This window comes from Pempheris klunzingeri, chromosome 23, assembly GCF_042242105.1.
Source record: "Pempheris klunzingeri isolate RE-2024b chromosome 23, fPemKlu1.hap1, whole genome shotgun sequence".
Classification (NCBI taxonomy): domain Eukaryota; kingdom Metazoa; phylum Chordata; class Actinopteri; order Acropomatiformes; family Pempheridae; genus Pempheris; species Pempheris klunzingeri.
In genome coordinates this window covers 6,541,247-6,566,941 of record NC_092034.1, presented here as the reverse complement: position 1 = coordinate 6,566,941, position 25,695 = coordinate 6,541,247, and the positions used below count along the sequence as shown (strand labels likewise).

Genomic DNA, 25,695 nt, shown 5'->3' with positions numbered 1-25,695 from the left:
CCGATGATACATGAATGAAAAATGATGTCATGTCTCATAAGAATAAATAACAACAGCTGTAATTCTAATAACATGCTATACACTAAAAGTACCAATATAACTTAGCACTACTGAATATCACCACAAGGTGGCTCTCTTCTATAATTCACAAGTCATTCATAAAGAAGTGAAAAACCTGCGAATACAGCATGTCTGAGTTGTCTGAATTAACCATAATAGACGATGTATCATTCATTTTTCTTGTAGAGCTTTATATTTTACTACAGTATGTTCTTGTGAGTCTGTGCTCACCATGGAGGCGACCGGGAAGAGGTAGGGGTGGTTGCAGCACTTCTTTAGGTCCATCATGATGTTCAGCAGGGAGACCTGGTTTCCTCCACCTTTCGAGTTCAGAGCCTCAAAGTTCTTGGTCAGAATCAGCTTGTAGTACTTCCTGTATTTGAAGAGTCAGATGATAAAATGTTGGGCACTGCTTTACGTATTTAATGTAAACCACCTATTACACAAGGACAAATATAAAGTCCACATGTCCCCCGTGTGTCGTACTTCTGCATAGGGCTCAGCTCCACTCTGACAATCAGCTCGGTCTTGGCGGGCATGTTCTTGAAGACGTCGGCCTTCAGCCTCCGCAGCATGTGAGGCCCCAGCAGGTCGTGGAGCTTCTTGATCTGGTCCTCCTTAGAGATGTCCGCGAACTCTTCCAGGAAGCCCTCAAGGTTACTGTAGAGAGAAAAGCACTGTGTGAAGGACTGGTAATACTAGTAATACGGAGTTATTGGTTCAAATCAGGCATTACTGGATGAATTATCACTAAAAAATGAAAGAATGATATATACTATTATATAGACAAATCCACATTTATAATTTTGTCAAGCAACATTGTTGACATGTAAATTTTTTTTTTAAGTTTACCAAACTTGGAGAAGAAAAAAACATTAATTTTGTGGACTTTTTCATGAATGCCACTGTGTGTGTGTGTGTGTGTGTGTGTTTGTGTGTGTGAGAAGTCCTACTTGAAGCGGTTGGGTGTGAGGAAGTTGAGCAGGTGAAACAGCTCCTCCAGGTTGTTCTGTAGAGGAGTTCCCGTCAGCAGCAGCTTGTGGTCGATCTTGTAGTCGTTCAGACGCCTGAAAAACTACAAAGACAAGAAAACTTTAACTCCCTATATACACATCTGTGGTGATTAAGCTATAACTCCAGTAAATATATAAAGCTGTTTAACGATATCATTATTTCCTCACGGGATGTAAAGGCGGTGCTATATTGCAGCCGTCATTTTCGGTATAATTATAATTGCCTTACAGTACCCAGGGCTCCCTGGAAAGCAGTACTAATACTATGTAGATCATTTTGGTATTATAAAGTTCATTCAATTTAAGAAACAAGAACCACACAGTACAGTGTTGCCATTACAAAGATTGTCCACCTGAGGGCGCTGAGAAGTTAAGTTTTTCCCACTAAGTATATTTCATGGTCTAAATTCTTTAAAGCCACATTTAGGATCACTACATTACATAATGGGATTTTTCTAACTCAAATATCAACATAGGTATCTGTCCACACACACACACACACACACACACACGCACACACACACTAGAAACAGTACCTTGGACTGGTTGTTCTTCAGGCGGTGAGCCTCGTCCACCACCAGACAGGCCCAGTCGATGGACTTGAGCGCCGTCTGGTCGATGGTCACCAACTCGTAGGAGGTAAGCAGTACGTGGAATTTGATAGGAGCCTCTCTCTGCAGGAAGTTAAGAGGGAAATAAAAGAGGAAGGATTCCATGTTATATTATGATGTGAGCAGTTTATCATTTATTTTTTTATATTATGATGTTTAACGTTTCACGCAATGGTGGCAGGTTTAAATTTGGTAAATGCACTGAAAGAGAACAAAAGAATCTTGTTTTATTCTCCACGTCCCTTTAGGGCTTCTGTAGAGGGTGAAGAAAGCATTAAGTCTGGGCCATATGTTTGAAATCATTACATCACAATATAACTAAGAGTATTTTTCCATTTATTATCGTATATCAGATTCTGACAAATTTTCAAATTATGCTTTCCACTGTTAAGCACTCGTCAAATTTTAAAACCAACAAATCCTGTTAGTTCGGAGTCATATTTTGCCAGGAATTATGAAGAGATTTTTTAAAAACAATAACATGATATGCAGTGTGTAACGTATACTGTGGCTTTTAAGGGAGCTCACGTAAACTCCACACGGGTATCAAAACCACACATCACAGTATGATACAATGCTACAATAATACAGCCACATAGTACAAAGCACATGATACTCTGCAGAGTGATGTACTATATTCTATACGTTAGCAGCACGAATAAGGGACGGATAGCAAAGCAGCCTATTTAAACTCAAATGAATGAGAATGAAATCAAAAACAGCATGTGAGGCTGCCTACAAGGGATCCAGTCCTCATCAACACTAATCACACACAGTACAGTGCGAACACTGAATAAAACAGCTTAGTGGGAACAGGCATTACCGACTCGGCGTGCAGACTGAGTGGGACTAAGAAAGTCTGTTCTTTTCTGATCTTTGAGTTAAAGTGAGTGACGTTCATCATATGGAACTGCGACCCTTCGATGGTGATGGCAAGATCAACATGCATGGCTGTATGTTTATGAAAGTGAATTAGTGATGAGCCACCCTAATGCCATCACATGGCCCATGATGTATATACAGCAAATGGAATGGCATTATTTTAGTAACCCCCCCCAAAATCTCACATATTATGTCATCAGGGGAGTTCAGCTCCTCCTGTCTCCCCTGTAGTTCCCACCCTGATGATATGATCGTATAACTACATTAAAAATACATACACACATCTATTGTCCTTATCATCCATGACCTCCTATTTGCTCTGTCCTCTATAGTCCTCGTATTTTTACATTTTCCACTCTCCTCTCCAGACCTTCCCTCCTCACCCTCAGTTTGAAGGCCTTCTTCCCTCCTTTGACAGCCGTGTCGTCAAAGGAGAACTCGTTCTCTCTGATGATGGCTCGGCTGTCCTTGTCTCCTGTGTACGTCACCACGTAGAAGTCGGGCGCCCACATCTCAAACTCCCTCTCCCAGTTGATGATGGTGGAGAGCGGAGCGCTGACCAGGAACGGACCCTTAGTGTGACCCTGAGAGACGGAGGAGGAGGAAGACTTTATACTTTCACTGTCGGCCTTCACAAGCAGGTGAAACGAGACAATAACAGGACGTGTGAACCTCTTTGAAGAGTGAGTAAAGGAAGACGATGGTCTGGATGGTCTTGCCAAGGCCCATCTCATCTGCCAGGATGGTGTCCGTGCCCTGAGCCCAGGAAAACCGAAGCCAATTCAGACCCTCCAGCTGATACAGGTGGAGCGTCCCTCCCGTCGATGTGACAAAGTCTGGCTGCTCTTCGTATTTTATCGTAGGCTGGAGGGACAAAAGGAGGTCACAAAGAGGAGAGAGAGTCAGCAACAACAAAAAACTCACATATTCTTCTGATATTTGGTGTAAAATACAGACAGGATGCAGCTACATATCGGAGCTCATGACACTGAAACTAAAGCCACAGTTAACTTACATCAGTGACCGGTGAGGCAGGAGACTCCTCTTCACCATCCTGGGTCTTGTTCCTCATCCTCTTGGGTTTGTCTGGGTCCTCCTTCATTATCAAGTCCCTGTTGGAAAACAAGAAAGCAAACAAACAAGGTCTGTGAATGTGAGTGATACTTGTGTCAACTGGTATAATTGGACTATTTATTTATTAACCTACCCTGAGAGCTTGCTTGTTACAACAAAAGTAGTTTTTTTTCCTGTAATAACATCATTGGGGGTGAAATGTGTTCCAAACAGGCCCTACCTGTGTCTCCAGTAGTTGCCCTTGTAGATTGCAAAGTCAGGGATCTCCAGGTCATCTCTCTCCCAGGTACACTGGTCATAGGTCAGGTCTCTCCATTTGACCAGGTAGTGGTACGTCCCCTTCTTATCCACACTGGCACGGACACACATGCAGTTTTTCAACTCTTGCACACCACCAGTTTTTACTTCCACAGGCAAAAAATAATATCCTGCTTTACTATCTGAAAAAAATGTGATTGACACATGTTTAGAAATACAATTAAGTCAAATTGGCTGACCCTGGGTTGCTCTATAAATCAATGAATAGAAAAACAGGACCTGAAGCTGTGTTGTTTGGCATGTTTTGAAATAATTAACTACTCTAATATGGCACTTTTAAATAACTTTATGTAAGTATGAAAATGACATTTGACACGCACAGAGGGCCAATTACTGCGCACACACACACAGAAACACTCCCTTACCTGTGGTTGATGATGCGGTGGATCATCATCCACTCAGGCTTGATGCCGTATTTGTAGTACTTGTCTTCCATGATGGCGTACTGGGGGTCCTTGGCCCTCCTCTTCTCGCTCTTTCCCACTCCGTTCTCGTCCTCTCCGCCCGACCCGTAATCCAGGCTGGGAGGCTCGTCCATGTCCGTCTTCCTCTGGTAGTTTCTGTACATCACCGAGTGGAAGATCTCCAGCTGGAAAGAAGGAGGGAAGATTTTGCTTCAAGTCCTCATATCGACAAGCAAAGTGTATTCTTTAAGTGCACCTAACATCTAGTGGCTGTTTGTTTACAAAACAGAAAAGCAGACAGAGGATGAATTGATCAGAGATCAACAAGATCAGTCAGTTTCCAACCATTTTGCCTTGTGACCCAAACTGCTCATCTTATTATTATTCATGGATTTGGCCGTCACTTTACATCCTTCCCTCTGTTGATCTTTTCTCTTTCACCTGTAGCTCGGTGATCCAGGTACAGTGCCAGTAAGACTGCCCAGTTAGCTTGACAAAGAACTCCCTCTCGGCTCTGCCCTTCATTGGCGGTGGTGGGGGGGCGTCAGGTGGGGCGTCAGGGGCCAGGGGAACGGGAATGGGAGGCGGAGGTTCACCCCATCGCCAGTGGAGGATCTTCTGGACGCGTCCTTTGATTGGAGGACACTAGAAGGGAAGAAAACACTTACTCATAAGATATTTCTTAGAGTTCCCTGAAACTATCGACAACATTAAAGACATTTTGGCCTCTTGATTCTTTGTTTATATGTGTCAGGTTTCATTTACAGGACAGATGTGTCTAAATTCAATTGTGTACCTGACTTATTTACACTTGTAAACATCACTGTCAGTCTTTTACTTTGAAATAAAGTGACACTTTCCCTTCCTGGAGACTTTATCATGCACATAAAAAGCTGATTAGATACCTGGTGGCATGTTCACATGGCCATGAAATCATCTATTTCAAGGAGAAATCAAGCTGGGGCAAAGTGTCTCTAATTAATAGAAAAAGCTGACTGTAATCCTGTTACTTAATCAAGTAAAGGCACTTTCTGTCTAATGGAATCAGTTTACGAATGTCTCTATTATGTTTTGCTCTTTTAAATTTTTGTTCAACCCATTTTATCCGAGATTTAGAAGATGCATACTATCTGTAAGTGTCTCTGTAACCCTGTTAACCAGCAGTAAAGTACATGGAGTCCTGAATGAGAGACCACTGAAATAAGATAGAGGGAATTCACCGTGCACCGCGGACACAGCCACTCTCCGTTGGGGATCTCCGGCAGCGGCGGGTTCAGACAGTGGATGTGGTAAGAGGAGGTGCAGGTGTCGCAGCATAACAATTCTCCCCCGTCTTTACACACCCGACAGAACTCCATGTGATCGTCATCCTCCTCCTCCGCCCCGGTGGGGATGCCCATGCCGACATCTGATATAACCCTGTCCTCGCTGTCCTCCTCGAAGTCCTCATAGTCCTCGTCCTTTGCTTCCCACTGGATTCCCTCTTTTTCCTGGGCAAGGAGGAACAAAAGGAAACATTTGACTGACTGACTGAGTAACTGTGCCTGAAAAAGTAAGAACAAGGAGGAGAGGCACAGGTAAAAAACCCGTACAAGCCTTCCATCAATTCCAAATGAGATGCCCTTGAGCAAGGCACGCAACTAGCTGATCTAAGCTACCTGATTTACACAACACTGTTTCACCAGAGGCTGGATATCAATCAATGCTACACATACCTGTAATCTCATTTTCCCCTGCACCAGCATATTCATGAGTAATGAGTATATTTGGCTATAACAACATTGCCACATCAATCGCCCAGTCAAATTCAAAACCTGACATCAGCTTGTTAGAAGACAGGAAGCTAAAAGCCTGGAGGAAAGGAAGAATCAAACTGTGGCGTCCGTCTGTGTGTGAGTCGTTTACTGAGTTTCTGGTGCCTGTTTCACAAACAATTTAGAAGCATCGCACACACACTGACAGCAAATGACTGTTGCTCGCAAATTGCGTATAAATTTGCAATGCCTCTTGAGCTGTATGGGTTCTAAGTAGGCCGTTTGTTTTGATTAGTGAAATGTTCAAATGACTGGAGATGGAAATCATTTCTTGCAAAGTTGCCGATTTGAGTTAAATGCAAAAAGCAAAACTAATGATGTTAGCATTAGTATTTTACTATTAAATTCACACAGATTCAACCTGGGGAGACAGAGCAAAAGCCGCAAAGTGACACGTCGACCAATGAATAGACTGTATCAAGTTTCACTGTGATTTAAGAGTTGCTACAGTTCACCCGAACTGAGCTGACTAATCTAACTTGTTTCAACAAAAAGACAAAACAGTTCACTGTGTCATGATAACAAAAAAAATGAGCATTCACTTTTATTTGTGGCATGACTGAGTAGATGTGGGAGCTGCAGCACTGCTCCAGGTATCTGTCTTTGTCTGGGCAGGATGTGCATGTCTAAATGCAGCCAACCCTCCACTGAGAATTAAGATGCAGCTACAAAGCCTCCATTCATCTGGTGCTCCAAGCAAGTCAAAACAAACCACTTTTAACTGTTTTTTTTTTTTTTTCCCCACACAGGTTCACCAACTAGACATGTCGCTTGGAGATAAATACGCGACTGAGGATGCTGACAGGATCGTACACAGAAAGCAGGAGCAGACGTGTTCTCGTGCAGTTGTACTCACGCAGTGCGGGCAGCTCCACTTGCCCTCGGGAGCCTTGTCCAGCTCGGGCTCAAGGCAGACAAGGTGGTAAGCTCGAGGGCAAGTGTCGCACAGGATTATCTCTCCGCCCTGCTGACACACCTCGCAGTAGTCCTGATGATCTGTCTCATAGCCGTCTCCCTCCTCTTCGCCTGGGACTAGAGCGTGCGAGGCAACACGAATAGACAAGGACCGAAAGACAGAAATGTCTCAAACATGTCTGAAGATAATTCAGACTGAAAACAACTAAATTAAAGCAATTACGATATCATATATTATCAGAATCCTACAGAGGATATTCAGTCTTGAGATTGAAGCAGACATGCTAGACCGTATATAATTACTTTTTTCTATATTGTGCATATACAATTACTTGCTTACTTTTCTTCTTTTTCTTGGCAGGTCGTCCTCGCTTGTTCTTCTTGACACGGCCAGAGCTGTCAGAGCGAACCGACGAGCTGTGAACGCTGGAGTCCTCCTGCTCGGACTCATCTTCATCCATATCCTCGCTCTGACAGACAGCGCGAAGGAGTCACAAAAGTGAGTGAAAGAAAGAAAGAAAAGGGGGGCAAACAGATAATGGAAGCAGGAAAAATGAGTTGGAAGGAAGACCGAGAGCGGGCGCGCAGAAGCTGTATACTCACTGAGCAACTCTTCTTCCTCTTGGCACCAATAGGCGATAGTTTGATACGAATGGGTGCCATCTTTTTAGCCTTTGTGATAGCCTTTTTCTTGTCTGCGACTCGGGGACTTTTACTGCGCTTCTTATAGCCAGGGCCTGGACACATTAGATCGTATGCAACATTTGACATACAAGAATGACAAAGTAGTGTGTGCACTGTTTTAATAAAGGAGTGACAGTAAATAAAATGCTTGTGACCCATAGTACACTTGGTTTATTGTCTTATATTAGCATGTAATCCACAATAGACGCAAACAACAGCTGCTCACGAGACATGAGCATGTGTTAAAGATGACTGCTGGGTCATGTGACATGAAAACTTTTTGTTGGAAACTATTTTTCCACATCCCAACAATTTAAGACACCTATCATACCAATGACAATGTGCGTCCATCTGCTTCATTTTACTAATATATCTGCTTTACTACAAACAATCTAAAGATCACTGACCTTTGCCCTCTTTCGTCTTCGCCTTCCTGATCGGCGGTGGCTGCAGTGGCGGGTCAGGTGAGGCAGTCGCTGCGGAGACCTGCTCGGCGACAGCGATCGCGGCAGCCGCAGCAGCCGCCGCGACAGCAGCAGCGTTACCCTTGAAGGGGTTGTTAGAGCTGAACTCCCTCCACTTGGCCCCCAGGATGGTCATCATCTTCGACATGGGGATCTTAGGATTCTTCTTGGCGATCATCGGCCTGGGGGTTAAGATCATTGTTATGGAGAGCGAAACCATACATCATTGGCTGAGAGGACTTAAATTCTCCACTACAGCTCAGTCTGACAGCCAAGCAACCTTCCGATGCAGTGGACATTTTGGATTACTTCACATTATCAGAGCCAGAGCAGGTATGAGTCAGCCACGGGGGCCGAGGCTGAGGCTGCCACCGACACACTGACAGCGCTGCTGCCTGAAAAGCACAACCGGCTGGGATGATAAAAGACACAGCTGCCAGAGGAAGACAGAGGCAAGTTATAGTACTTGTGCTTTTGTTTTGAGCCCATGCTTCCTGAACATGCTGCTGCTAGGTTCACCACGGACAGTTTTTGTTAAACGGCGCTGCCAGTGCAGAGGGAGGTTGCTCTCATGGCTTGAAACTTAATACAAATCTAAACAGAAACTTTCCGTAAATTCCTGAAATCCTGCCAAACAGTCTGAAGGGTCTTCAAGCCGCAATTGTTTTCACTTAGCGACTCACAAGCAAGATCATATTCAGCGATAACAGAATGAAAACTATGAGAACCCAGATAATATGGACCAGTTAAACGCCAAATCCTGCTAACTTTAAAAAAATGGCACTTAAACACAAACAAGGTCTTTTGGCATGCATGATTGAACATACGTAGCTGTCGCTCCATCACCGTGCCGACAGTACACTGAAAAACACGGCACGGGTATGCGATGATGACTCTAACACTGTGTGGAAATGAGAGATGATACTGCACCTCATGAACTGGCTGAAGGCTTTATAGTTGGTGAGTTCCCTGTAGTCCTCCTCTGTGAAGGTATGATCAACATCCTCCAGACCCCACTCCCTCGCCAGCTGGGCCGAGGTCTTCTGCTCTATCGGTTGCTGATCAGAAACCACCAATCAGGACCAGAACATTGCTTGTCAAAGACTTTCTTTTGTGTGTGATTTTCTTTTTTTTTTGCTCTCTACCTTTGTCGTTTCCTCCAGACTGCTGTCTCGCTCCCCATCGTCTTTTTTCTTCTTCTTGGTTTTCTTCTCCTTCCTTTCTTTATGCTTCTTCTTTTTCTTTTTCTCTCCAGATCCATAGTCGCTGGCTACGCTGTCTGAGCCGTAGTCTCTTTCTCTGTCCGAGTCTCTCTCTACATCGCTGTCCTGAGAGAGGGAGATATTGAAAAATGATGAAGAGGTTGTCAGGTAAGTAAGAAAAAATAACAATAATCCAAAGCACGACATCTTAACAAAACTTACTATCTTCTTGCGTTTTTTTGCTTTTACAGGTTTCCCCTCTTTGTCTTTCTTCTTTATGTCCTTCTTTTTCTTCGGACGCCCTTTCTTCCTGCACGGGACCTCTCTGTCTGATATCTCTGCCTCTTCTTCTAGGAGGAAAAGCGGCGGAGAGACGGAGGCGTGAAAGAGAGACAGCTATCAGAATCAGATGAACAATAATCTTCTCAAATGCTTCCCAACACCCAGCTAATCCCCGCCGAACATAATTAGACACAACAAAAGCTGCACAATAGCTGCATGGTGGCTTCGGCGACCTCTGACCTTGTCTGAATTGTGACACATGCTGAATTAGATACAGTTTGTCAGAAGGCTGTAAGTAGATTTGACAGCTGGTGTTGGTGGTTCCATAGCATGGGGATAATTGGCTCACGGCAAGGCAAAAGTGTGACTAGTACTTCAGGATCAAACAAAAGAGACAGTTTGCATACTGCAGGAGGATTGTGAACATTTTGATTTAAGAGAAAAGAGATATTGTGAAACCTCTTTATATCATAGGAGACTCTCAGCCACAGTGCATCTAAAATACATGACTGTATCTCTGCTTTCAGGCTGCAGATGATGTGGAAATATCAGGCCAGTTATTCCCTGTGGTACCTGTGCAATATCACAACCACGGGGAGAGCAATTTAACCTGCAACCTGACCTGACTAGGAGTAGGAAAAGAGACACACATAAAGATACAAAACAGCAGCAACCTCAGCTTCAAAAGACAAAATGCAGCAAAGCATTAAAGCGGAACCAAAATATGGGCTGCGGTCTCCGCCGTGCAACCGGCCTGTTTGATGGGCTACATTTTGTCTGATTTTATTGTCTGCCTGCCTTTGTTGGTGAGCGCTCCCACCACCACCTTCACCAGCAGCAGCAGCAGCAACAGCAGCCCCCCCACCCTCTCCTCCTCCTCCTCCTCCTCCTCCTCACTCCAACAGTCAGCCCCGCTTGCCGCGTATCCGTGAAGAGCGCAGCCGCCGAAGAGGCGCCGGGGGCGGCGGCGGCACGCACGCAGGGCTCGGTGATCGGGAGGCCGCCAGCGGGACGGTGCGGTGAACTGGAACGACTTCTTCCCCGCTGTGCAATTCCCACACCGGGACCCCGACCACCGCTGCTAGAGGTCGTGAGGGGGTTAGAGTCCTCGTCGGGAAGCCCGAGACTAATTTATCTGTCTGGCACGGCATGGCATGGCGGCGGGTCCGGAGCCGAGCTAATTAAACCTATAGACAATGCAATGGATGATCACTGCAATATTCATGAAGGAAATTACACTTGACCTCATATTTTCGCCCTCATGACATCTGCACTGTAGACTTAAAGTTTCTCCGTTACATCTGCAGTGCATCCAACCCAACTGCCAGTTGTGTCATTATGTCTTTTACGTCTAAACTGCAACCTTTACGCTGCTGCACTGCTATTCCTGACTTCTACTGATGCAGTGTGGTGAACCAGCCACTACTTTCTGCACCCTTTACTTTCACTGCAGCCCCGTGTGTGCAGCTCCACTGTCACAGAAACTTCCAGAATGTCATATGCATTCAGTCAATCATGTTTTGAAGAGATCGATACTGCACATCCCGCAACCCCTGCAGCAAGCAAAAAAAAAAAAAACACACACACACAAAACCCCCTGTTCTGGTCCGTAAACGCGCCTGAATGAACATTCATTAAACTGTTATGGAGCTAATTAGTATGCTAAGCTACCAGAGGGAGCTAAACAGTCACACCTTCCTGGCCTGTGAGTGAGCAGCGCGCATCGGCGTCCTATTTTGACCTGTCATGGAGACAATGGGGGTAGGGGGGCAACTTTCTGTCTCCCGCCGCGATTTCACGCGATCGCCCCGCTTTCATGTCTGCACAGCCAAACGCATCATCTCCTCCCGAGATGGGTATCAGAAACACACAGCCTCCGGCCAGAGGAGTCCATGTTTATTCCAGCATTTATTGCCGTGAGCTTTTTACCCTTCAGGGCGACCTTATTACCCCGCAGAACCAGCTCGTTTACATGCCCGTGTAGGAGCTGTCAGGGACGATTGGAGGGACAAATAAGTTTTGATGGCGGAGAAGTGAGCTGGAGAGGAAAACCCGGCGGTTGCAAGTTAGTTTAAACTTTGTTGGGATGAGCTGGAGGCGAAGAAGAAGCGGAGTGGGAGAAAATGAGCCCACGACCCCGCAGAAACGCGTCTGACCGTCTGTGTATTTTCGCATTTTTTTGTTGCAAACTGGAGGAGTTGTGTTGGTGTTTTTGCTCTCTTTTGCAGCTCGCCTCTTGTAGCTGCAAATATGGCACCTACAGCAACGCAGAGGTGCAACGACAAGGAGGGTGATGAAGAGCAGGTTTAGCTGATAAAACGTGTCAGTTCTTTTAAAAAAAAAAAAAAAAAAAAAAAAAAAAATCAGGACTATTAAGTATGTTTCTATTTTGTATGCGCGCACCCGCGTCCTCGCTGCTCTCCACTGTGCCGTACTGGAGCTGGAGGAGCGCAGACATGGTGGCACAAACTGCGGCTACTTCCAACATGCCCTTTCTCCCACATTTTTAGACGCTACTAAGTGTGTTTTTTATCCCGTGTGCGCGCTCCCGACTTGTCCGCCAGTTTTCTTTACTGTACCTGGCGCGGCTGGTGTTGCAGTTTCCCGAGGCGCCGCCGGCGAGTTTATGTCGCTTGCGTTCTCGTCTAGGTCTCCGTCGTCGTCTTCTTCATCAAAATCTCCTCCCTCGGAATTAACCACCATGCCCTCGTCTTCCTCACAGGACCGGAGAGGAGAGGACATTATATTCCCGTCATTGGATCCGTCCTTGTATTCAAAAAAGCGTATTCTTGCGCGAATGTGTGATATTTATTTAATATTCAAATCGGCACAGAAAAAAGTGGGGGGCGTTTTGAAATATTTTACACTAGGCAGAGCAACAAAGATGGCCGCCCTCTTATATTTATTTTTTAACAACCCCCCCAATAAGAAAAAATCCCCTTACATAAAAAATGGCTGACTATATTATTTCAGAACGCACCCCCCTCCTCCTTTCTCTATCTCTCTCCGTCTCTCTTTCTCCCTCTGCGCGCCCCCTCCCTCCTTAAAAACGTACACATTGTTACAAGAAAAAGGGGTGTGTGGCTGCATGTTTAGTTACATTGTTACTTGTTTGTTTCTTTTCTGTCTGCACCCCCCCCGCGCCACCCTCCTCTTCTTCCTCTCTCTTCCTCCCTCTTCCTCCCTCTCTCACACACACAAACACACACACACACACACACAGAAACACACACACACACTCCCCAAGTCCGGATCAGTCACGAATCCGACACACTTGCCTGGTGTCACTGTCACTTGCAAGATCACACGCAACAACTCTCGCTTTCTGCATTGCAGAGCCCGACACAAATCTATCAAATATGGCCACCTTATATTCTCCAGAGCCCCCACCGTTGGATAAAAAAGTATTTTGGAGCAGCAGCAGGGTTGTGTGTGTGTGTGTGAGTGTGTGTGTATGTGTGTGCGTGTGAGAGAGAGAGAGAGAGAGAGAGAGAGAGAGAGTGCTGGGGAGGGATTGAAAGAGGGGGGTTGGGAAAATCTGCCGCAGCCATGCCCAGACTTACATCAGATTGTATTGCTTAAAAATTAACTACTTGTGGTGGGGATGAAAACAATTCTGAACATGCAAACTACAGCCCCCCCTTAACCAACCACCATATTAAACGACTCAAAGCCTCTAATATGGAGGTTTAAAACAAACTACCTGCGATATTTGTGCGCTCCAAGTGTAAAATCAGAAGCTGCAGGCTGTGTCGGCTGGATGGCAGTAAGGCCATGGGAATCCCTAGATCCCATCCAGCCCTCAATGGCTGCTCAGGGCACTTTTGTTTTGACAAAAGGAATTTTGATTTGCCTTTCGCATTCGAACCTCTCAGCGAATTAGGGGTCAGACAGGAGAAAGTGTGCTTGAAAGAAAAAAAAAAGAATAAATGATCTGAATTCAAATGTTTGCACCCTGATGAGATCATTATCGAACATGTTATACTATAAAAGAAGCCGTGTTGTTAATGTCATTACACTTATTGACAAAAAAAATAGTAGAAAAATACAATGAGAGCATCTAAATTATGTATTGACTTGATGCAGCAAAGATCTATTAATTAGTAGAAAGAGGATTTTTAGGTCATGAATCAGCTCCTCAGTTCTTAAAAACGTATTCATTTGAGCTGAAAGTTCATCCTTGACCTTATAAATAGTAGTTGAGCTCATCAAAAATCTTGACAAAAAGGTCCATTTACTCGGTGCCATCGGAGCTTTTTAACATATCCAGCAGCCTTGTGAGCAAAACCAGGAGACTGTGAGATGCGATTGAAAACTCAGGAAAAGCGGACCTTGTGTTGAGATATTTTCTTTTGCAGATTTTATATAATGTCGGAGCTGCTCGAGGTCTTTTTGAAAGAGGACGTTTTGACATGTCAAGGTAGGGAAAGCACAAATAAGAAAATCAGGTAATTATGGGCGCGTTTCATTAAGGTGCTTCAGTTTCAAGGTCCTGGTGTTGTGCGTGGCGGCTCACTGTCACACTATCATGGCTCACCGGGACACCTGAATAGAACAAAGACATTGTTAATGATATTAGCAGCAACTGCTCTTTTCTTACTATATGTCAAAATGTCCACTGCAGCTATTATAATAACTACTTATTATATGTATATTTAGCTCTAATACACACAGCACACATGTAGGCCTGCACTACTGTTCTGTTTACATCTCAATTGAGCCTTAATCATTATACTATTGTAATGTATTATGTGTTTTGATGATCTAAACTGCTTTCCCAACAAATTTGTAGCTAGGAAACAAATATGCAAATTTGTAATTATGTTAATCATTTACAGTGCATCACTTTTAAGGGATGTTGTGTGGCCCATCTCGAGCGTTCAAGGAGATTCTTTCTCAACAAGGGTAAAGGGGGAGAGCGCAGCAGCGACGAGCATGTGACAGACGGTGAGGGCCTGGATTGAACTCGCGGCATCCCGAGCACATGGCCGCCGGCCCGGCCTGCCTCACCGCCACAACACTGTGTGAAGCGTTGTTTTTGTGTTTTTCTCCCTCTCTGCATTCTGTTTGTGTGTGTGTGTGATACTCTGTCAGCTGCAATAACTGGATATCATGTAAACAAGCATTTCAATTACGCCTCATCTGCTGTGCACACACACACACACACACACCCCCCTCTCTCTTTCCCTGTGCTGCAACAGGTGCCTGAACCGCTCCGGCTCAGCTTCCCCCGCGCCCACAAATGAGAAGAGAGGAATTTGTTAGTGACGGATCCAACGGCCACATCTGCCAAGAGAGACACAGCGCAATGCAAGACACACAGCGGGGAGGAGATGTGTGTGTGTGTGTGTGTGTGTGTGTGTGTGAAAGTGCAGCTGAGTGTGTGACTGGAGCCCCCTTCCACTAAGCCTCTGGCCACTGGGGAGTCTGTTGTTACCAGACTGGGTGTCTGGTGAGAGCAAATATGTGTGTCTATGTGCATGTGCGTGTGTGTAGTTTATATACGTTCACCCACAGCATCCACGTGCGAGAGAGATATTTGTAGCCATGACTGTGCATGTGTCTCAATCTGCGTCTGTGGGGGGGAAAAAAAAAAAAAAAAAGGGTGAAACTAGCCAGGACTCTCTCATATGCCGCAGGCCCTGACACACTGCACTACTGTGCTGTGACTCTCTCCCTGATTCTCCTCCACCTCCAACACCCCCTGTGTCCGTTTGGCAGGGAGACATGTCGAGGATGAGAGGGAAAAGCGCCTCCCCTGGGTGCTGCGCTTTAGCTAACCCAGATTTTATGCAGTGTGACACACAGAGGAAGACAGCGGCTCCTGTGCTCCATTCAGAGCTGAGCTGTCTGAAACGAGGCAACCCGGAGAGCAGATTATGCTTAAATAACGGTTCGTGCAGCGGGGCTACAGAGAGAAAGTTAGCTTTACATGCTGCGACAAAGTGCGTGAAGTTAAAGTATGACATATTATTTTGTGTTTAGTCTTACACAGTGCTTCTCAATTATTTTCTGTTACGCCCCCCCCCCCCAGGAAGAAGAAAAAATTTCGCGCCCCCCCCATTCTCCGCCGCGACTATAAATAGTATCATTTGTCTATAAAATTGTTATAAGTACACCTTGCAGGGATTGATTGACCTTCAATGTTGTGTTTACATGTTGTATATTCTTCAATGATTGTGTTACCACAAGGTAGATCTGAAACAACCTGTGTTAGTGTTCCAGCACAGAAACACAGCTGACACTGCACAGAGAGTGTGAGGTATGGATGTTCATCTGAGCCATGCAGCTCAGTGTTGCTCTGGGGCCTCCAGCGGGTTCATTTGGAATTTACAGTAAAGTGCGGAATGTGACATCATACGGTGTGTCATAATACAGTATGTGACATCATACTGTGTGTCGACAGAGCTGTGACCTCACTGATGACATGTCCAGTGTGGGGACAGAAGGTTGTAAATAGGACCCACGGTGAGCTTCCAGCTTCAGATCTCCTCCCACAGAGGAGAAAGCTGGACGGCTCTAAAGTTCTGAGCTGAGCCGGTCTGAGCCTCTGCTCCGGGCTGATCAGACCAGCTGTTCCTGCAGAGAGGCCCAGTGTGCTGCATCTTCAGCACTGGTTTCTGGGCACTCCTGCACCAGCAGGTGAACTCTAGTCAGGCAGAGCCAGACTGCTCCCTTCCAGCTGGAGGACAGCTGCTTCGGCAGAGGCCAAGTCTCTTTCTTTCTGTTTCTGCTCTGTGAGCGGAGGTCTTGGGGGGTTGGGGTTGGGTTAGGTTAGGGGGTGGGATTAGGGCTAGGCTAGGTTAGGTTAGGGGGTGGGATTAGGGTTAGGTCAGGGCAGTGCTTCTCATATTAATAATTTTACCTGGTCACGTAAGGGCAAAACCTCACGTCCCTGGGTGGGCTCGAACCACCAACCTTTCGGTTAACAGCCGAACGCGCTAACCAATTGCGCCACAGAGACACATGGACCAAAGGGGTGTGGCCTCAAGTCAGAAGCTCCGCCCACTCATATTTGCCCTTCTGCACATTTTAAACATTTATTATTAGTTTGCTAAAAATAAATTTGAGGAGCTTTACTGGTAACAAGTTGTTTATTCTATAGAAATTCTTGTATGGCATTTTCTTCAGTGCTGTTGGAAGGTAGTGCCTTTTGTATTGTTTTGTTTAATTGGGTAATTATTTCAGACCGTAATTTATTTAAATTTTAGACCTGGTACTAACATACGTCTTTTGTGGACACCTCTAAGTAGAGTAGAGGACGCATTGAAGACGCATTGAGATCCGATCACTCAGACCACATTCAGAGGCGGTCTGGGCCACATGTGACCACATTCTTTTAGCAGTGTTTAGCCTGGGCCATATTAAAGGACCACCGACTCAGCTGACGTACTCTGCCTGAACAGAAGTTACATCAATATTAAGCTGATTTTAACTTCCTTTCAGATCTAAAAAGATATTATACAGTAATGTTAATGTTCCGTGCATTTAGAGGTGTTTCTGGTGGAGCAGCACTCCTTCGAGTAGTTAACGTTATGGAACTGATTTTGAATGTGATATCAAAGAAAAGATAATAAACATAATATCAATGATGCTGTGATATTGTCGAACCCAGCTCAGACACACAGACTTTGTTATGAATTGTTTTTTTGGCGACTTGTGATATACTCACCCTAGATGCATTGGTCTGAACAGGGACACTGTGATGCCCAGGTGCTGATTCTTATCCAAAGTCTCACCTCGTACCAGGGCTCTCCAAATCCTTTGGCCAAATCAGTGCGATGGCCATGAAGGGACATGCGTCGAAAACCTCCCCTGAAGGTTAGTCAGTTGATCCAAGCCTGGGGAAACAAGATATTAAAAATAAATTAGTGTAGAGGATAGCTGAAACAAAATTCATTGATCGATTCTTTTGACCAAATCTAAATTTAAAATGCCACAATTGACGTTGCTGCCATATCATCCAGCCCAACTACAACAGGTAAAGACCAAAAGCGTAAGTGAGGCTTAAAGATCAAGGCCACGCCCCCTCAATCTGCGCTGCTTGGATCAGGATCATTTGTTGGAGCTCCAATCTCATCATCCAGTCATGGTATTCCCTGTCCAATGTCACATGGGACATAGACCTCAGCTGGAGATGCAGGCGCAGTTCATCCCTGCTCCACCTTCAGGGCCTAAACTGGTGAAGGCTCCAGTAACTCCACAGGTACCTGTCCCAGTCGATTCTCCACAGGCCCTGGGTGTACCTCTCCTCTGTCCCTCCTGCTCCTGTCTGTCGTAAAGTGCCCCGCAATGTACGTGCAAGAAGTGCGGGCAGCTCAGGACAGCAGACAGGACAGAGCCACAGCTCTGTAGAGGCTGTTCCAAAGGAGCAGTGGTTGGAGGGCATGAAAGAGAAGTAAGCAATTACTTACCCCCTCCATGAGGCATGGCAACTGGGCTAACGTCCCTCTACCCCCCTATCAGAGGCACTGACACAGGATACTTTTCTTTCTGTATATAGTAATTTATATGTTGCTGATAAGGTTACAGTCAGTTTTTCACTGTTTTCTGTCATCCTGGTCTTATCATGTGAATGATTTACATGATTTTACTTGGCCATGTAAGTGCAAAACCACTCGTCCCTGGGTGGGCTTGAACCACCAACCTTTCGGTTAACAGCCGAACGCGCTAACCGATTGCGCCACAGAGACACATTGACCAAGGGGTGTGGCCTCAAATCCGAAGCTCCGCCCACCCATATTTGCTCTTTTCTGTAAATCCTCAGGTTGGATCATGGCATTATTTCCCAGTGTAACCCTAACCCAGTGTGGCTGCATTCTAAGGATTTATTATTAATTTGCCAAACAGAAATAAGCAACAACTTCTGAGGGGAAAGAAGTGGGACAAAACACACATTGAAATATAATATGTAATGCCATGACGCAACCTGACATGTTACAGAAATAAACAAATGTGTGGGGGCTGGACTCAGAGGTTGAGGCCACAACCCCTTAATAAACAGCTGTCTCTGTTAAATGAAAAGAGCAAATATGGGTGGGCGGAGCTTCGGATTTGAGGCCACACCCCTTGAGTTGCTGTGTCTCTGTGGCGCAATTGGTTAGCGCGTTCGGCTGTTAACCGAAAGGTTGGTGGTTCAAGCCCACCCAGGGACGTGAGGTTTTACACTTACATGACCAAGTAAAATCATGTTAATCTTTCACATGGTGACTGTGACCAGGATCACAGAAACAAAGTCAAAAGTACAACTGAAGCTGAACTACCATTCTTCATCAGTAACAGTGTGCCCTAAAACTGCCATGTTAAGTAAAGCATCAAATTAAAAAAAATTGGGTACCATTGTCTTCTACAAGATGAGGGCAGCCCTCCCTGGATAATGTCACTATGCCACAGTCATGTGTCCCCTCATCCCCTGATGAGTCCAGGGTGTGTAAATAATAATATTAGTAATAATAAATATAAATAAAATCACAAATCAAACAAAATGTGTTTCTTATTTCTGTTTGGCAAATTAATAATAAATGCTTAAAATGCGCACCAAATTACAGAAAAGAACAAATGCGAGTGGGAGGGGGTTGGAGGTGGAGACCACACCCCCATCACTAACAGGTGTCTCTGTGGCGCAATCGGTTAGCGCGTTCGGCTGTTAACCGAAAGGTTGGTGGTTCGAGTCCACCCAGGGACGCAAAGTATTATATTTAACCAGGTAACAACAGGTCAATGAATAGTGAGTCAGAGGACACAGTATGTAGGTCTGTGATACTCTTAAACTTCTACAGGTGGCCCACTGAGAGTCTCCGGACCGGCTGCATTACAGTGGGTGGTGTAGGGTGCACAATACATCACCTCTACACCCAGAGGTGCAGGAAGAAGGCCAAAAGGATCATCAAAAATCCAAATCACCACAGCATGAGATCCTGCACTACCACACTCAGGGACAATAAACTATTGAACTCTTAAGCTTGCCACTCTGTCACGTCTGTATTCACTGTATGTACCTGTGCCATCAGCAGTATACATATATCTATTTTTTTCCTGCATACAAGCTCCACCTGCCTACCACCTGTATTAATACAATTACACAGTATTTTATTTACAATACAACCTGTATTTCATTTTATATATTTTACATTTGATTACTACATTTTAACTTCTTATACTGAAATCTTTTCTTTTTGCCCGCTTGATTTTCTTTTTATATTGTGTAAGCATTGTTGGAGGGAGCTTGACTACTAAGATTGTCATTGCCAATACATCATCCACAGTGGCCCTGATCACCATGCTCCTTTCTGGGGGAAAACAATCCTTTCCCCCCCCACAAAGACTACAACTTAAGCACTTAAACAAACCAATTTGAATAAATAACGCTCTGTCAAAGAGATGCTGTGGTGAGTTGGTTGCACCAGGATTTAATCCCAGATTGCTGATCTCTGATTTGTTCCACTGCCATGTCCTGAAAAAGATCCTGACAGACGGGTTTCATGGCTCCAAGCTACATGCTAATGCTATAAGCTCCTGTGTTTGTGCTGCACCGCACATCTGCTAGTGTGTGAAACAAGTCACCTGTGTTTCATGACCCTGTAGCAACTTAGCTTAGGGGCGCAAAGCCAAACCAATTTTACCGTCAAGAACTAAATGTAGCTCAGGCTACACTGACCAGCTAATGTAAGCTAACCTTAACGTCTATGCTAGTGTAAGGTAACGTTAGCTAGGTTAGCATCAGAGCACTGTGCTGCTAGCTAGCACACTGAAAACTAAAATATCTCACTGGGAATCTTTAGATGCGTATTTTCAGTAAGAATTGTGAAGACCAGTATCTTGAAAATAATTCAGCTTATAAATAATGGCAAATGCTATTCACTTTGGTGTAACCAATTAGGGATCCATGACAGCTGGAGGTATAATTAAAGGCAATTATGATCCTTGTTACCTTGTGAGCTGGATTGGCGACGCGGGAATCCATGTTTCCGTTGGTGTGCGGCCTCTCCGGGCTAAGTAGCGAAAAAGAGCCGCTCATTATAAGGCAACAATGGCGGCTCCTAAAGAGCTGCTAATAGCACCAGTCACATCTGAACTTGAGAGTATTTATTCCTTAAAAGAAAAGCAAAGAACGACATTTCTCCATATCGGCCTCGACGACCGTTTTAACTACGTTATATGCGCTGATCTGATTGGTTGAAGGTCAAATCACCTGAACAAATCAACGAGCAGATACGGGTGGTGGGCGGAGCTTAAACGCTGAGACCACGCCCTTCCTTTTCCAGCAGTCTCTGTGGCGCAATCGGTTAGCGCGTTCGGCTGTTAACCGAAAGGTTGGTGGTTCGAGTCCACCCAGGGACGTAAAGTTTTGCTCTTAATCAGGTAAACTCAAGTCAGTGAATGAGGTGTTTGCAATCAGAGGAAACAGTATCAAAAGCATGACTGTGACATAATGACTGCTGTACTACTATATGCACTATTATCTACAACTCTAAACAAGACCATTTCCATACACTAGCTATACTGCTTATCTGGAGCCAAACCCAGCTGACATTAGGCAAGTGCCGGGGTACATCCTGGACTGGTTGCCAGTCAATCACAGGGCCGACACACATGGACAACCACTCATGCTCACACTCACACCTACAGGCACACTTTTCATAAAAGAGCACGTCTAGACTTTAATCTTTTTAATTATGAGAGACCCATCGAGACCCAAGAATTCAAAATTAAGGATTCAAGAATCCCCACATGAGCAAGTAAGAAAAACCCGGGTCGGGCTGCCAACCGTGGAAAACCTCTACACCCAGGGGTGCAGAAAAAAGGCCAAAAGGGTCATCAAAAACCCAAATCACCACAGCACGAGGTCCTGCACCACCACACTAAGGGACAATAAACCATAAAACTCTTTGCCACTGTTCACATGCCTGTATTTCCTATCATGCAATAAACCCCACTATGAACAGTAATGTTTTAAGGCCTGATTTAAAGTTCTTAAGGTGGTAGGAGGCTGATTTGATGGTTGTTTTATTGGATGCGTTGATCTGATTGGTTGAAGGTGTTGACTGTGGGTGGAGCTTGAAAATCCAGGCCACTCGCCCCTCGTTTCCAGCAGTCTCTGTGGCGCAATCGGTTAGCGCGTTCGGCTGTTAACCGAAAGGTTGGTGGTTCGAGCCCACCCAGGGACGAGCTTGTTTTTTCTGCTAAAACTATGTAATTTAGTGCCGTGGAGCCATCAATCAGAGCTAGAGAGAACAAAATCACAAGTTTGACTTTGAAAAGATGACAAGTGACAATGTGTCTTTGTATCCAAGTCAATTTAAAGTCAGAGGGCAAATAAAAATGATTAAATCCCCCTGTATCAAAATGTATATACATACATAATATAAATACTGTTAAACTATGCATCTTTTACCGTCTGTGACCTCCTCTGTTTTGAGTTTTCCACTCCAAGATGGCTTTTATATCTTATCACGTTTTCTCTTCTCTCGTCCAGCGACAGTGAGGACAAATCAGGAACTGTACAATTGCCCAGCAGTTTATTTTCTTCATTAAAATGACAGTAAGAGAAGCAAAAGAGCTTCATTTTATTTAACTTATCACCATGAAACAGAGAAAGGATCTGACATCACCTTGTTTTATCACACAACCAAAGTATAGAAATATCACAGGAGTACTTTGAATATAACAATCGGACAAACAGTCTTTCCCTTCGTATTTACTTAAGTCAATAACTTTTTTAGGAACAAATTGTCAAGAATGAGATAATATAACTTATCAGTGAAAAATAACACAATCTTTTTCTAATAAATGACTGAGCTATAAAATGCACAATTGCTTAGTTGAATAAACTAAATGTTTTTGGAGCTACAGCCTTGACTGTGTGTCTGTGTCTTTCTCAGTCGAAGTTGAATAGATATTGAAAAGATATTGAATAGATATTGAAAAGATATTGAATAGATATTGAAAAGATAACCCACAACACACAGTGGGTGATCCATACCAACAGATATGTACCAAATTTCTCCAGCCTTAGAATATAATTAAAAGAATCAACTACAATAATAAAAGTAGTACTACAAACACATTTCAGGAGAACATATTAGCTTTAGCAATAAATTGTTATATTTAATAGTTTTCTATTCCGTCTTTTGTTGCCTCTTCTGTGTGCCGTGCCCTTTAAAAAAAAATTAAGCTTGATACTTCCTGTTTCCGGTTTAGCTGGTCCGTCACATAAATTGCTCCGTAAGCAAATGTAGGAAAAGAAGGAGAGATTATGGCTACAATGATTGAGGAAAATGGTCCTTCGACTCATGTGTGTATTTCTCATATTTTACACGGTTGTTCGCGCTGTTTGACGTGTCATAACTGAGGGATACATCGGGTTACATGAAGCTATTCCACCATTATCACGGCTTTAGATGTAGCTTCACGTTAGCCGGTGGCTAACAAACTACCTCTTACAGCAGACCTGCTTCCTGTATATTAATAGATAATATAAAACGCTACTAAACCTTTGCATCTAGATATGTATTCATATACCGTCATAATCAGCAGCCAGTTTTCTGAATGTATGGAAATGTTAAAGCAATGTTAAAGGTGCAACTTCTAATTAGAAAATTAAAAATGTCTATTTTAATATCGATTTACAGTCTAAAACAATGTTTTAATGCTGCTCACTTTGCCTAATGTACTATAAAAGTGATATTTCACCATTAAAGTCGGTGTTATTTCGACGTGCTACCTTTCTGTCCACACCCAGGCGCAACCTGAGGTGTCCTCTTCGTCCCAGGCCCGGCAGAAACTAGAGGGGCTCCTGAACAAGAATATGAGGATCCGCATGACAGACGGACGGACTCTGGTGGGGCTTTTCCTCTGCACGGACCGAGACTGCAACGTGATCCTAGGATCAGCTCAGGAGTTCCTCAAATCCACAGGTAGGTGAAAGTTAAAGAGCAGGATGAAGACAGTAACGAGTCTCAATCAATCTGACCAGTACCAGTACAAGTTGATGAGAAAAATAAATATACAAGCAAATATATCAGCATCCTGGTACCTGGCAAAATGCATCTTTTGCTTCCCAAACACCTCCCTTCCTTTTGTGTAACATTTTCAGCTGTTTCACCACTTTAGGAAACAACTAGTATTGCTTTAAGCTAAATACCCACACCGATATTTTACAGTATTGATTAAAATCACCATTGGAGGGTTACTCTCAACACTCGTCCTCTCTCTCATCTTAAACGCACCAATGTTTACATAATTATCTTTGTTTTTTTTTTAATCCCCTTTTGTCTTCAGACACCTTCTCCCAGGGTGAACCCAGAGTTCTGGGCCTGGCCATGATCCCTGGACACCACGTGGTATCCATCGAGGTGGAGGCAGACAGTCTGGAAGACGCACAAGGATTTGCAGCTAACCATTGACGAAGCCCCCGCTTGTGTGGACGACACCCGGTGTGACTGTCTCTCAGTGAGCCAGCTGTACGGCTGCGGCTGAGCTCAAGGGGGAATGGACATCTTCAATGGAGGATTTTATCGGTCACTTCACTTCTAGAGATGCAGCCACAGAACTCCTGTGTCAATATTCTGGATTTAGCCATTCCCTCTATGCTTGAAGATGTGTCCATTTGCAATGACAGCTGTACAGTACAGCGCGTGTGAAAACTGCCTGAGTGTGCCACGTGCTTATGAGGAGGTGTGAGCAAGCAGCAGCTACCTGGATGTGTGAGGAAGTGCGTTACATTGTGTGTACAGTAAACGTCTTTATTTCACGATGTTTTAAAATACATCGCTGCGTTTGAGACTTTGTCTTGTTGTTTGTGTGACAAAAACAGATCTGAAAGAAACGACTGATCATGTTTTGGCTCATTTTTAAATAGTTGCATGATATCAATGTGTCTGGTGCTGCGTGGTGATGAAAGGGGAACTCCACCAATTTTTCCAGCCAAGTTGCTATGCAGGTGGCAGGTGAGTAGAATGGAATAAAATTTAAAAAAAAAAGATATTTCAGGTTCTGTGGCATTGATTTGGATCCTTCTTTCAAAAAAAAAGTAAGTGGTTAGTGAAAGGAAAACTGTCCTTCTGATTCTGGCACCCATCGGGACAAACCTCCATCCTGCTTCACACAAACTAACAAACCACTACAAAGCTTGTAGCTGTTCTGTAGCTGCCCCTCGTATCATTTACAGCATTACAAGGCATTAAGAAAATTAGGACAAATTAAGATTGTTTCAATATTTTAATATGCTTGAGCATGTCAGCTGATTCAGTTTGGCAACAGTAAAATTGAAGCCACCAACAGCAGAAACCCCCAAAAAAGAAAAACCAGAAATGAAACCGCCCCACTCAGTAGATTTAAATACAAAGAGCCGTCACATTTGGTTCAGTCAAGCAACAGGTAGGATTCAAAGCCGTTACAGTCACCGTGTCTTTAAGCTATTATTGACAAAATAACTTATTTGTGCTCAAGAAGTCAAATCTTCAAAACAATGTCATGCTGGTTTATGGTTAAACTGCCGCGTGTCTCTCCAGGCTGTAAAACTGAGGCCTCTTTGACAAAGCTGCACTTTTTATTTGATCTGCAGCTTAATGGTTTAGCTTTCAAGTTGTGCTTGAGGGCATGAGAATATTATCCAGACACACCGCTCATGAATGACGTGCCTGTCACTAATATACCGCTCTAGCTTCACTTTTCCGCAAGACCTTTTGATAAATGAGGCTCTCAGGTACCCACTGAAGACACACTTGGTTAGTAAAGAGTCCTTGAAAGGCTTTTAAAAAGCCTGAAGTAACATTTCAGGAGAGGACTAGAAGTGAGAAGAGAGACTGGAGTGGTTTTTTTCAAACAAAAGGGTAAAAGTGCAAGTTTTCAAAGACACGCTTTGAAAGACGCCAAAAAGGGAAAGAGCTAAACACTACAACTCTGACTCGGTCATCAGTTGTTATACTTGTTTCCAGATTTCTTTTTTTTTTTTCTTCAGTTGACCACGTT

General features: G+C 44.2%; 3 protein-coding genes and 6 non-coding genes across 10 annotated transcripts in view; 5 read left to right on the top strand and 4 right to left on the bottom strand.

Moving 5' to 3' along the window:
• smim20 (small integral membrane protein 20) overlaps positions 1 to 11,144 on the bottom strand; it is a 90,762-nt gene extending 79,618 nt beyond the window's left edge. Inside the window, exon 1 of the mRNA XM_070854999.1 lies at positions 11,134 to 11,144. The gene's annotated coding sequence lies outside the window, so the exon portion shown is untranslated. The remainder of the gene's footprint in view (positions 1 to 11,133) is intronic.
• Positions 1 to 12,845, bottom strand: part of chd3 (chromodomain helicase DNA binding protein 3) — a 32,969-nt gene extending 20,124 nt beyond the window's left edge. The window contains exons 1-20 of one of the 2 annotated variants that reach the window (XM_070854997.1): positions 12,824 to 12,845; positions 12,303 to 12,434; positions 9,664 to 9,791; positions 9,385 to 9,567; positions 9,170 to 9,297; positions 8,183 to 8,421; positions 7,695 to 7,828; positions 7,432 to 7,561; positions 7,033 to 7,208; positions 5,583 to 5,852; positions 4,804 to 5,007; positions 4,324 to 4,547; positions 3,861 to 3,992; positions 3,582 to 3,678; positions 3,239 to 3,430; positions 2,950 to 3,150; positions 1,610 to 1,747; positions 1,014 to 1,135; positions 547 to 720; positions 292 to 433 (exon numbers count right to left, since the gene is read on the bottom strand). In XM_070854997.1, the coding sequence (XP_070711098.1) occupies positions 292 to 433; positions 547 to 720; positions 1,014 to 1,135; positions 1,610 to 1,747; positions 2,950 to 3,150; positions 3,239 to 3,430; positions 3,582 to 3,678; positions 3,861 to 3,992; positions 4,324 to 4,547; positions 4,804 to 5,007; positions 5,583 to 5,852; positions 7,033 to 7,208; positions 7,432 to 7,561; positions 7,695 to 7,828; positions 8,183 to 8,421; positions 9,170 to 9,297; positions 9,385 to 9,567; positions 9,664 to 9,791; positions 12,303 to 12,426 (3,138 nt within the window). In that variant the 5' untranslated portion in view covers positions 12,427 to 12,434; positions 12,824 to 12,845. Of the gene's footprint in view, positions 1 to 291; positions 434 to 546; positions 721 to 1,013; positions 1,136 to 1,609; positions 1,748 to 2,949; positions 3,151 to 3,238; positions 3,431 to 3,581; positions 3,679 to 3,860; positions 3,993 to 4,323; positions 4,548 to 4,803; positions 5,008 to 5,582; positions 5,853 to 7,032; positions 7,209 to 7,431; positions 7,562 to 7,694; positions 7,829 to 8,182; positions 8,422 to 9,169; positions 9,298 to 9,384; positions 9,568 to 9,663; positions 9,792 to 12,302; positions 12,590 to 12,823 lie in introns of those variants that run through there. The other variant, XM_070854996.1, reaches the window with a different exon arrangement.
• Positions 12,846 to 16,613: 3,768 nt separating this feature from the next.
• trnan-guu (transfer RNA asparagine (anticodon GUU)) lies at positions 16,614 to 16,687 on the bottom strand. The gene has a single exon. It is a non-coding gene; the product is annotated as a tRNA-Asn (tRNA).
• A 1,655-nt stretch (positions 16,688 to 18,342) lies between these two features.
• Positions 18,343 to 18,416, bottom strand: trnan-guu (transfer RNA asparagine (anticodon GUU)). The gene has a single exon. It is a non-coding gene; the product is annotated as a tRNA-Asn (tRNA).
• A 388-nt stretch (positions 18,417 to 18,804) lies between these two features.
• trnan-guu (transfer RNA asparagine (anticodon GUU)) lies at positions 18,805 to 18,878 on the top strand. The gene has a single exon. It is a non-coding gene; the product is annotated as a tRNA-Asn (tRNA).
• A 456-nt stretch (positions 18,879 to 19,334) lies between these two features.
• trnan-guu (transfer RNA asparagine (anticodon GUU)) lies at positions 19,335 to 19,408 on the top strand. Its single transcript has one exon. It is a non-coding gene; the product is annotated as a tRNA-Asn (tRNA).
• Positions 19,409 to 20,989: 1,581 nt separating this feature from the next.
• Positions 20,990 to 21,063, top strand: trnan-guu (transfer RNA asparagine (anticodon GUU)). The gene has a single exon. It is a non-coding gene; the product is annotated as a tRNA-Asn (tRNA).
• Positions 21,064 to 21,816: 753 nt separating this feature from the next.
• Positions 21,817 to 21,890, top strand: trnan-guu (transfer RNA asparagine (anticodon GUU)). The gene has a single exon. It is a non-coding gene; the product is annotated as a tRNA-Asn (tRNA).
• A 1,044-nt stretch (positions 21,891 to 22,934) lies between these two features.
• On the top strand, positions 22,935 to 24,475 carry naa38 (N-alpha-acetyltransferase 38, NatC auxiliary subunit). The gene is made up of 3 exons (XM_070854831.1): positions 22,935 to 23,017; positions 23,465 to 23,639; positions 24,004 to 24,475. The coding sequence occupies exons 1-3, from the start codon at positions 22,979 to 22,981 to the stop codon at positions 24,126 to 24,128; spliced, it is 339 nt and encodes a 112-aa protein (XP_070710932.1). The 5' UTR covers positions 22,935 to 22,978; the 3' UTR covers positions 24,129 to 24,475.
• The last annotated feature ends 1,220 nt before the right edge of the window (positions 24,476 to 25,695 follow it).